The sequence below is a fragment of the Oryzias melastigma genome, linkage group LG4 (genome assembly GCF_002922805.2).
Source record: "Oryzias melastigma strain HK-1 linkage group LG4, ASM292280v2, whole genome shotgun sequence".
Classification (NCBI taxonomy): domain Eukaryota; kingdom Metazoa; phylum Chordata; class Actinopteri; order Beloniformes; family Adrianichthyidae; genus Oryzias; species Oryzias melastigma.
The window spans coordinates 31454-42857 of NC_050515.1; the positions used below are offsets into that span (position 1 = coordinate 31454).

Here is an 11404-nt window from a genome sequence, read left to right on the forward strand (position 1 = left end):
ATATCGCACATAAACGAGTAGTATTGCCTTGTTGTCAATATCTGTAGACTCATCAACCTGGAGTGCATACCATGGTGATGTATTAATCCTCTACAGCAATTGTGTCTCAACGTCCTCTGCTATTCGCTCAATGCGCCGAGTGATGGTGCTGGCAGAAAGAGGCACCTGTGTGATCCTTTTAACCGCAGCCTCTCCTAGAAGTTCCCAGCAGATGTCTTTAGCAACCCAATGCGCGTACCGGGCACGGACCTGGCCGCGGATTGGTTCATGCCCGGTCCGTGGAGCGCTAGCAAGTTACCCGCGGAGCGGTACCAGTCCGCGGCCTGGAGGTTGAGGACCGCTGTTCTAAAACACAGGTGTCAAACTCCAGTCCTCGAGGGCCGGTGTCCCACATGTTTTCCAACCAACCTGCTTTTGAAGCTCCTTATTGGCCAAACACACCTGATCCAGGTAATCAGCAGCAGATAACACAGAGGTGGGCTTCCATTGTCCCTAAGGTGAGGAGGGTGAGGCTTCGTTCTGCCGTTACGGTCCTCTCCTCTGGAGCAGCCTCCTGGAGAGCCTCAGGGCCGCAGAGATTTCACAGGTTTCTGAGAAGAGGCTCGTGACACACCTTTTTAACGTGGCTTTTGGATAATATTATCTTCTTAATAATTCATTCATCCAGGACCAGATCGTGCGGACAGCAGTCTCATCAAATATGCCCAGACTTCACTCTCCACGGCCACTTCCACCAGCTCTTCTGGGGGGACCCCAAGGTGTTCCAGGCCAGTGGGACATGCCCGGAACACCTCTCCAGGGAGGTATCAAGGAGACATCCGGACCTGATGCCCGAGGCACCTCAACTGGCTCCTCTGCATGTGGAGGAGAAGCGGCTCTACTCCGAGCTCTCTCCAGGTGAGTGACCTTCTCACCGTACCTCTTAGGGAGCGCCCAGCCACCCTCTGGAGGAAACTCATTTCAGCCGCTTGTAGTCGGGACCTCGTTCTTCGGGTCATGACTCGGAGCTCATGATCAGAGTTGCAGGGCCGGCCCTGGGAATAGGTGACCTAGGCGGCTGGCTAGGGCTCCATCTGCTTGTTTTACAGGTGACCCTCCTTCAGTAACGGCTTTTCACCTGGATCAGGTGTGTTCAGTGAATCAGAAACTGGGCTGATTCAATCGATGTTATCAGTATCTATTGAAGCAGGGTCACCCGGGGCTCATGCTGTATCCCGTCCAGGTCAGGTGCAGCCGCTTGAGCGGTCTAGCTACTGCAGATCACTCACACTGGCTACAGAGGGCTGTGGCCCTGCCAGACACTCGAGACCCGGTGAAAAGGATGTGTAGTATCATGAGGATGGGGGTGTTCTGGTTCTGGAGCGGTCCAGACCAGACCACTCCTCTCTTAGCTGTTTAGAACGGTCTGGGTACTTCAAGGCGTCGTTTCCACTGAGCGTTGGACCATCAAATAGAATAGAACTAGAATAGAAGTCTTTATTTGTCATTGCACTTGTACAATGACATTTAAAAGCAATCCCCCTTCCTTAGTGCAGAAGCAATATCAATAAAATATAGAAGACAAGTTTAAGAGTATAAAAGTATAGAAACAAAATCCTAGTGCTAGACTTAAAGATATTCCTATTAAAATACATAAATATAAATACTAAAATATGTAAGGGATAATACCCGACGAAGTGTGCGTTATGAGAAATTAACGCACGACGCGGAGGCCTAAACCGTCTGACGTGAAGTTCGTTAATTCTCATAATGCACTCTTCGGAGGGTATTATCCCGCTTATACCATGGTCATTTACAAAATAAATAAACATTTAATCAATATTTAGTACTTTATTCTTGTTATTTCTTTGGTTTAGCTCATTTTTTCACAAAAAGCGGACTATTTGATCTGTGATGCGGTTTGTTGTCACGGTGACATGGAACACGACATGAAGCCTGAAGCCGTTACAGACCTCAGCTGCAGCGGTAAAGTGTCGCTGTTTTATAAGAAAGACCCGGACAAATTAGGATATTTTTCTTCTTTTTCTGAAGTTAAACCTTCACTGAGCAGCTAGAACATAAACAGAACACAATCAGCTTCTGTCTGTGTTTCATTTCAGGGCAGGTTCGCTCTTCTGAGCTGCTCTAAAAGCAGAAACTCCCTCTTGTGGTGAGACAGAAGACTACACCTTTCATGCCGAGTGCTGTGTCTTATTAGTGGGAGAATAACCAATTTGTCAATATTAATTTACCTTACAAAAAGAAAGCAATATAAATGCTGGTCGCTACAATAAGTTGAAGAAAGCATCAGTTCAGAGAGAAAGTTCATCCATTACTGCTTGTTTTGTCCAGATGATGAAGGAAAAATGTGTTTTAAAGAAGCCTGCGCAGTGATATCGAACGTTTGGTCTGTGTGACCGGAACTTCTTCTTTAGGTGTGCATTATCCCTGTGCATTATCTCTATTTAATCCACACCCAGCAGCCAATCAGAATCGAGTATTCACCTGGACCATGGTAAAATAAAAGATAAAACAATAAAACCAAGCACCCATCTCCCATTCTGCATACATCATACATATTATTGCCCAGAAACCTTTAAGTTGAATTTAAAGAGACTATTGCTCTTGGATAAGAACTTTTTTTGAACTGACTGGTTCTGCACTTCATTGTCCGGTATCTTTTCCCAGAAGGCAGCAGTTCAAACAGTTCATGACCTGGGTGTGATGGATCCTTGATGATGTTTTTAGCTTATTTGTTGCAGCGTTTTTTGTATAAATCATCCAGGGAGGGGAGAGGGCATCCAATAATTTTCTGGGCGCTGGAGACGATCCTCTGGAGTGTTTTGTTCTCTGTGGCAGTGGAGCTGGCATACCACACGCACAGACAGTAGGTCAGCACACGCTCTACTGAACAGTGGTAAAAAGACACGAGCAGTTTCTGTGGCAGGTGAGTCTTCTTGAGAAGCCTCAAAAAGTAGAGTCTCTGCTGTGCTTTTTTAAAAATCACTGAGGTGTTGGCGCTCCATGACAAGTCGTCTTCTCCACACAGTCCCCACCGATGTACAGCGGTTGAATGCTTTCAGCCCTCTGTCTTCTGAAATCCACAATCAGCTCCTTTGTCTTTGCCGCGTTGAGGATCAGGTTGTTGTCTTTACACCACATGGTCAGCTGCTCCACCTCCGCCCTGTATGCAGACTCATTTCTGTCTGAAACGAGTCCCACCACTGTGGTGTCATCTGCAAGTTTGATTATGGTGTTGGTGGGGTGGGACGGGGTGCAGTCGTGTGTGTAAAGGGTGTATAAAAGAGGGCCCAGAACTCAGCCCTGCGGGGAGCCAGTGCTAAGGCTGATGTTTCCAGAGATGTGGGAGCCAACTCGCACCCTCTGAGGGCGATTTGTTAAAAAATCAGACGGAAGAAGGAAAACCCAGTTCTGATAACTTGGCCACCAGTCTGTGGGGAAGAATTGTATTAAATGCAGAGCTGAAATCGACGAACAGCAGCCTTGCATAGTTCCCCTGCTGCTCAAGGTGTCCCAGAGCAGATTGGAGGGTCATTGCAATAGCATCCTCAGTCGATCTATTGGCTCTGTAAGCAAACTGGTGGGCATCCAATGCAGGTGGCAGCTTTGAGATGATGTGACTCCGAACCAGTGTTTCAAAACACTTCATAGCAATTGGTGTTAGTGCCACTGGACGGTAGTCATTCAGGCTGCTGATGGTCTTTTTGGGCACAGGAACAATAATAGAGGACTTCAAACAGGATGCAACAGTGTGCTGAGACAGGGATTGGTCGCACTCCCTGAGCTGCATTAGTTTCTTCTGTCAGCAATGATCTGATCTGTTCTGGAGAAAGTTGTTCTGAGGTTTCTGCACAGGTTGGTTGTTCGGTTCTGTTTGAAATTCTTTTCTCTCTGATTCTAAATTCTGTCTTCCTGTTATCAATAACAGTGAAATGATTCCAGATTTCCTTTTCCAGAGTCACTCACTTTTTAATGGTTTGTGTGGATGTTGTTTGTCATTGTTGCAGCTGCCCAGCTCTCTCTCTCCCTCACGTGCGCAAACGGTAACGAGCTTTACACACACACACACACACACCCACCCGCGTGCGCTCAGCAGAGTGTGTCTCTTTGTGCAAACACATATTGATCTGACATGTGCGACTTGAAGAAAAAAAAAAAAGACAGCAGAGGATTCGGGACACTACTTGATAAATAAAAAATCAGTGGAGGGAAACAAACAGAAATGAAACTCTTTTTCTCTGGTTATTGGGTGGAGTTGCGTTCTAAAAATAACTCGTAACAGTGAAACCTTTGAGGTCCAATCAGGATCAGCTTCAAGTGAACGAAAAAACAGATTGTAAACTTGAAAAATTGATGTTGTAACTGAAAAAAAAATTGAAAACAAGACATTGAAAATTTGAAAAAAAACATTTTTTTTTTAATATTTTGCCAAGCTTTCAATTCAATGTTTTCAGCTATCAGCTTCAGCAGTTTCAGCTATCAGCTTCAGCAGTTTCAGCTATCAGCTCTGCCACATTCAGTTTACAGCGTTCACACTAGCATTATCACAGGTAAAGCTATGAATCTAGATTTTAAATATTTTACTTTTCTGCCACCTCGCCTGGTCTCCTGCTTTCAGGTCCTCCACCACCACATCCTGACACTTGTAAACAAAGTCATGTGACTAAAGTTCTCTTCACTCATTGGTTGGGGATTTTGACAAGAATAACCGAACTCCTGAATTTTCCAATCCTTTTCGGGATAGTTCACTTATTCTAACTATATTTCACTGATCAGTTTAGAACAGGAGTCTGCAATCTTTAATGCTAAAAGAGTCTTTTGGTCCAGGTTCTTATGGACCGAAACTCATCCAGAGCCACAACGTTTCCCCTCAAAGTTAGAAAAATACACTTTATTTATGTTTTGTTGCCATTAAGACATTCATGTATAAAGTAAAGCTTTGAAATGTTCTTCACAGTTGAGTTTTTCTATATATAACAAATATAACTGTCGGCTCATCCTGATGACGACTTTTCACTTTTGTCAGGTTTCATCTTCTGGGGGGAGTATAACGAGGTACCAGGCAGACCCAAACATCCCTGTGGGCTGTTTCAAAAGGATGAACGTGTCCTTCAGCTGCTGGAAATAAGTCACAGAACCCCAAGGTTTGTCTTTATGTCTGAGGCTGAGAACTGTTGGTGGCTTTGGCAGAAAGTCTCTGCTGAGCGGTTGGCTGCATGGAACAAACGCAATGAAAAATGAAAAACCAATTTTCGAGGACGTTCACTTTTCTATGAATGGAAATAGTGCTGGGCGATATGACGATATATATTGTGTGGGCAATAGAAAAGTGTCTATCGTGGCATTTCTCCTCTATCGTCTATATCGTCTCTAAGCTTATTTGATCAATTATTATGCCAAATATATCATTAAATAGCCAGAGACAATAGCGCAGGCGGTTCCTCATCAGTGTCAACACAAACAATGTTTAAAAGTGAAAATAAAGACAAATTAAGAAGAGATTCTTCATGAAGAAACTCCGTCTTGTGGTTTTGCCACATAAAGCTGCGTTACGTTCTTTGATTCACGCGGGTTTTACGACGTACAGACAAGATACAGCGATGCAGGCAGCCCAAGAAGAAGCACTTTCAGCAAGAGGGGGACGTCTGGGATTTGGTTGGATTCAAGACGTCAGACGATGAGCAGAAGACTGCAGTATGTAAACAAGCTAGGAGGCTATTCCCGCGCCGATGCTAACGCAACAAACCTTCTATCACTCAAGGACAGTCCACGAAAATGAACATATGAGATTACAAAAATAAGATGTAAAGCGAGCTGTGGACCAGGACTGTAGCAAGTATCCAAACACTCGGATTCTCACGATCTGACCCAAAAATTTGAGTCTGAAAATGTGCGACGTCCAAGATCTCTGATTCACGATCCTTATAAATGTGGTAGAGTGTCATAACATATTTATTGCTCTGGAATACAGAATAATGTGGTATTTTAAAGTCGAATGTGCTGCGCGACTTTCACCAGAAGTAAACAAAGTTTTGAAATAAAACATTGGTGAAGCTTCCTGTTTTCAAAGTAAAACTAGCGAGAGCTTCTCTATCCGTTCAAAAAATGAGACTGACCTTCCACTCACTGACTTAAGTTCTGAGACAAAAATAGCTCCAACATCAGAGCTTTAGCTCCAGTGTTTATATTGTTTATATAACTCTTCAACAGTTGATACAACTGACGAAATTCTAGCAGAATTTGGGGCAAAAATGTGTTTTTCTACTCAGAAACATTAAACTGTTCTGCACTTTAAAACATTTTTGTCATAAAAAGTATTTTTTCACGAATTCAGTTTAAATACTTTAGATTTTTGGAACAAATGTGAAGGCTGCTGTGTATCAGCCACACCTGTTCTCATTTGATTTATTTTGCTGCACTAAAATGTTTGTTTCTTAATTGTGACTATTCAGTTATCCGTTACTTAAAATAGTCAGAAAAGTAAGCTATGACACTTTTAGAGAATAGCTGAAAATATACTTTACTGTTGTATATCGTGATATATATCATAATCGTGATATAAATATTTGATATCATGATATATATACATTTTTGTCCATATCGCCCAGCACTAAATGGAAATGATTTCCCTGCAGAAAAAGGCCTCTGCTGTAAATGTTGGAACCAAATGTTCTGTTGGTGTTATTATTGTTATTATGACCATTTGCTATATGTGCCATACGGCATGTAGCTCAATAACAATTAGTGGTTAGAAGCTGGAGAAGGTCTGATGCTCTGGAGTTCTGCCCTCTTGTCTGTCTACTCTGTTCTTTATCATCTGTTCTTCATGTAGTTCTCCATGCCTCTGTTTGGTGCCGTTCATGTGTTGTCCTTCCTTCCCACTCCCCCAGAGGGGAAATAAAAGGTTGTTGCTGCATGCTCACTGGCGTTCTCAGGTGAACCGTTCCTCATCCTGAGTGGCGGTCTCTAAACTTCTTGTTTCAGAGTGTTTGTCACAAAAATCACAGTTTATTTTACTGAACTTAAATCAGGTTTAAAATTCCCAGATCAAGCGTTTTTCACCATCTCCTGTTGAATCATTTTGCAGATGTTTGTCAGTGTGATGAACTTTATTATTCCTTCATGGCCGAGAATATAAAACATTCTGTTTTTTTATTTCCTCAGAAATGTTCAAACAGTTTTTCAGCTCTGCTTTATTCTGTCCAGCATGTCATAGATTTGTGTTTTCAGATTGTGAAGCAAAAAGTCCTCAGAAATTCACTGCAGTTTTACAGAGTTTGCAGATTTCTCAGTATTTTATTTGCTTAAATACTTCAATGATATTTAAGAAAAAATCACTGAGAACCTTTTCGTTGTTTCCCTTCTCAGTTAAACTCGTTTCACGACTCGATGAGCGGCTGCAGACTGTGAACTGTATCGGACTGTAGGAAATAACTTACATGTGAATATATACCACTACCACTACTCATGCTCCTCGGCTAACTGACTGTGACAGGAGGATGACGGGGATGAAAGCAGGAATCGTCTCTGGGGTGCGGTCCGGACTCTCTGGTCTAGGAGGCCAGCATGGGCAGGAAGTGAGTGGAGGGATGTCTCCGCCGGGCTTTGTGACCTCGCCGCGGTTTTCCTCGCCCGTTCAGGGAGACGAACATCTGTCTGCCGCCGTGCTTCCAGCGCAGGGAGGCGTAGGTGTTGTAGCCGTTTTCCTCGATGCGCTCCTTGAATTTGCAGCTGGCGCTGTACTTCACCTGTGAGCAGAGGGCAGAAAGGTCAAACTGATGACCTCAGAAACGAAGAAAACATGAAAACAAAACATGTTTGGATGAAGGTTTCTCAGAATTCTGAGAACACTATAGTTCTATATTCGGCTGAAGGTCGGAGTTGATGAGTTAGATGCTTCCAGCAGCTTTCTACGGTTGTATTCAGACTGGTAAAAATCACTGAGTCCTAAACCCGTGTTTGATCTGGATTCAGACCAGGATCTACTGGACATTTCTGTTCCGGACCAAAACTTGTAAACAAAACCACGTGACTAAAGATCTCTTCAGTCATTGGTCAGCAGTTATTGGGGCGGGTCAAAGCAAAGAGAAAGATGGAGGGCCTTTTTGGTCCCGTTATTTCGGTCCACTTCAGTGATCAGACTGAAAATTTGTTCTGGATAATCAGGGAAACCAACTCTGGTTCACTTTAAGTGGACTAAATGTGCTCAGTCTTCATAGACCGTTTTCACGTGACGTCACACAAAATGCCCCCTGGTGGTCAAACTGAAACGTCCTCCAGGTGAAGCAGAACAATGTTTACATGTAAATGATCTGAACATTTTTGTTTGAACTTCACCTTTAGAGAATCCATGTAACTCTGGATGATATTAACAATCTCATTATTTCACTGATACATTTACAGGATGTGATCAGATTAATATAAATATATTCCAAAACATCAGAATCGAACTGAATCGTTTCTAGAAATTATGATCGATACTCAGCCCTAGTTTCAACACTGAGCAGAGACACTCCAACCAACATGTGTCAAAGTCAAGGCCCGGGGGCCGGATCCGGCCCTCCAGGTGATTCTATCCGGCCCTCCAGATCATTTTATTTTATTGTTATTAATGACCCGATGTTATCTTGAGCTCATTTCTAACTCGTATAATTTTGACAAAATATATTTTTATGTAGAGTAAAATATTGAAAGTTATTTAAGGTTTAAGTTGATTTATTCTGGAATAATATTCCTGCATTTTTACTATTCATAATTATGTTAAAAAGTTACAGTTTTAAAGTTTAGAAAATTGTCATTCTGCAGCTTTATGGACTACGTTGGCATTTACCAAGATTTTTAGGCTATTCTGGACTTTAGCTAATATTTCAGTTACATGCTAGCTGTTTCGGCTAATGTAAGCTTTTTTCTTTGTTTTTTTAGGCTAATTTGGCATTTCTCGGTTCTCTGTCCTCTTTTGTGTCGGTAGCTGTCGCCGTCTGTCTGCCTGCTGCTCAGTTGCTTCTTTATGATTCTGTCTCTACGATGGAAGAACTGGACCAGATGTGGTTCTGACTCAACAAAAACCCAGTGAGGACTTGCTGTACAGGATGGCGACATCGACGAGTCCAGCTGAATCTAGAGCTGCAGGTATTTTCATTTGCAGGAACATTCACGGTTATAATCAACAGTTTTTCCTGTTGCATTCCTGCGTACGCACCGATCCGAAGAGCGTCCCTTTCTTGGACATGGCTAAGTACAGCCCTGTGCTGACAGATTTGATGGCCACCACTCCCACGCTGACAGATCGGATCTCCATCAGGCCTTCAAAATAAAAGACAGGAGTCAGGTTAGAGTTGTGCCGTTCCACCATTAGCATGTAGGAAAAATACAGCAAGCATGTTCAGAGGCTGGACACGGTTTAAATTCCAGGTATTTGAAATGTGAAGAAAAGTTCTGATATTTTACCATTAATGATGTAGACTGGAGGAGATGCGTTTGACCGCGGCTTCCTTCTCTCCAAGCCTCTGAACTCCATAAAAACGGACAATATCTCTAGTTCACATTTCCTCAAAAACCAGCTCCAAACTGCATTAAACCTTTATACATATTGTAAATGAATAACCTAAGAGATAGATAGATATATAAATAAAAAGTGCTTCCTGGTCAGAACAACACTCATACTTTAAATCAACCCATGGTTAAAAAAAACTTACTAAAATAATAAAAATACATTAAAAGAAGTGCTTGCAGGTAAAACCTGGAGATGCAAACAAAGATAAATAAATAAATAAATGCATATTTTTCTTGGGACTTTGTGGCTCTCGCTGGGTTTTGGTCAGGAAAAAAACAGCCTAAATGGCTCCTTTATTCATGTCCTAAAACAAAATATTTTGAAAAAAAAACGTATCAAATCACCTATCGAATTATCCCCGCATTATATATATCTCATAGGAAATTATGTTGAATGTTTGTTTGCATCAGTGTTTAAGAAAATCTTGACTCTCAAAAAAACAAAAAACAGTCAGTTCTATGGTGCAGTGCAGGGGTCGGCAACTGGAGGGAACGACAGTGGCGCGCCAGGTGACAACAAAAAGCTACTTTGTCGTTTTTCTGAATTTTCCGGTTCGGAAAAGAGTGATCATCTCTTTACACAAGGATCTTTGATCCCCCATGGCGTCATAGTCTATTCACGCAGCGCTCTGACTGTGACCCCGCCCACCGGTATAAACTGCGGCTTTTATCTTTTTTTTTCAATAAAACTTTATCGTTTCACACAACGCTCATTACCTTCAGTGCCATCCTTCATGACCGGGTGATTTGAATTTTTGTAGATTAATGTAGAATAAAGAAGGTCCCCCCAATTAAATGAAAAAGCTGAGATATTTCCTTTGCTTTGAAACTATTACCGATAAGACAAGTGTGGCGATTTGAGCGGATGTTTCTGGATGACTGTTTGTTGCATGAAGCGAAAGTTCAAGACTTCACAGCTTTTTAAAATGTTATCATGTTTTGTTGTGGCTGATATTTATTAAATTGGGTTTCCATATGGGGATCTTTTGTAGTAGGACCTGCTGGTTTGGTCGGTGTTTACTGTCGCAGGTCTCGCTCTTGTTGGAGCGGTTTGGGTCCAGCATGCAGCCTCACGGCTTTGGTGGACCTGCTGCCGTCTGGTTCTGGTGGGCGCTGTGGTGATGATCTGATCTGCTGCTGGAGATTCCTGATCTATTGTTTCCTCACATCCTTACGTCTCTTCTAAAATTATAGTCATTTATTCCTGCTTGTATGCGGGGGCAAAGGGGGGTTGGTTTGAATTTTTCTTCATTTTTGTATTTTATGTTTGTTTTTAATTGTAAAGCGCTCTGAGCTGCAACAGATGAAAAGTGCTTTTAATAAATAAAGATTGATAAGTTCAGTTTGTTGAATGATAACCAACCAAGGTCAGATTAAACTGATCTTCTGTTCTGCCAAATGTCAATATGAAATTTAAACAAATGTAAAAGTTAATGTTAAGCTGATCATCACAGCATTTCCTGGAGACGAAAAGGAAGAATGATGCTGTCCTGTTGCAGAATATTTAAATCACTAAAAATAGTAAACCAATGAAAAAGTAAAAGCCACTTAGTTTTATACTAAATAAAACCATCATCACAGAGTGAACTAACAAGTTCTTCAGGTCCGGTCTCATAATGTAACAAAAAATAAAAAAGCCAAAATCATACTCATGTATCAAACTCACAGTTGTGAAGTTCTTAGAAATATTGATGATATTTTGTTCTGATGTATATAGCGGCTGGGTGGCTCAGTGGGCTAGGTGAAGGGCTGACACGCAGGAGCCCTGGGTTCGATTCCCAGGGCTGTCCACTGATCCCCACCCAGATTGGGTCCTTAGTCAAGACCCTTGATGCTGCTGCCTAACTGGGTC

At 42.2% G+C, this 11404-nt stretch overlaps 2 protein-coding genes across 8 annotated transcripts in view; one reads left to right on the forward strand and one right to left on the reverse strand.

The window, feature by feature from the left end:
• The first annotated feature begins 6 nt into the window (after positions 1–6).
• LOC112142132 overlaps positions 7–11404 on the forward strand; it is a 32536-nt gene continuing 21138 nt past the window's right edge. For 2 of the 7 annotated variants that reach the window (XM_036211398.1, XM_036211397.1), the window contains exons 1-3: positions 7–586; positions 668–897; positions 5027–5144. In XM_036211398.1, coding sequence (XP_036067291.1) covers positions 393–586; positions 668–897; positions 5027–5144 — 542 coding nt within the window. In that variant the 5' untranslated portion in view covers positions 7–392. Of the gene's footprint in view, positions 898–2520; positions 4044–5026; positions 5145–8968; positions 9204–9255; positions 11299–11404 lie in introns of those variants that run through there. The other 5 variants (XR_004947689.1, XR_004947691.1, XM_036211399.1 and 2 more) reach the window with 5 other exon arrangements.
• Positions 7173–11404, reverse strand: part of fgf22 (fibroblast growth factor 22) — a 31373-nt gene continuing 27141 nt past the window's right edge. Inside the window, exons 3-4 of the mRNA XM_024265376.2 lie at positions 9200–9303; positions 7173–7748 (exon numbers count right to left, since the gene is read on the reverse strand). Coding sequence (XP_024121144.1) covers positions 7554–7748; positions 9200–9303 — 299 coding nt within the window. The 3' untranslated portion in view covers positions 7173–7553. The remainder of the gene's footprint in view (positions 7749–9199; positions 9304–11404) is intronic.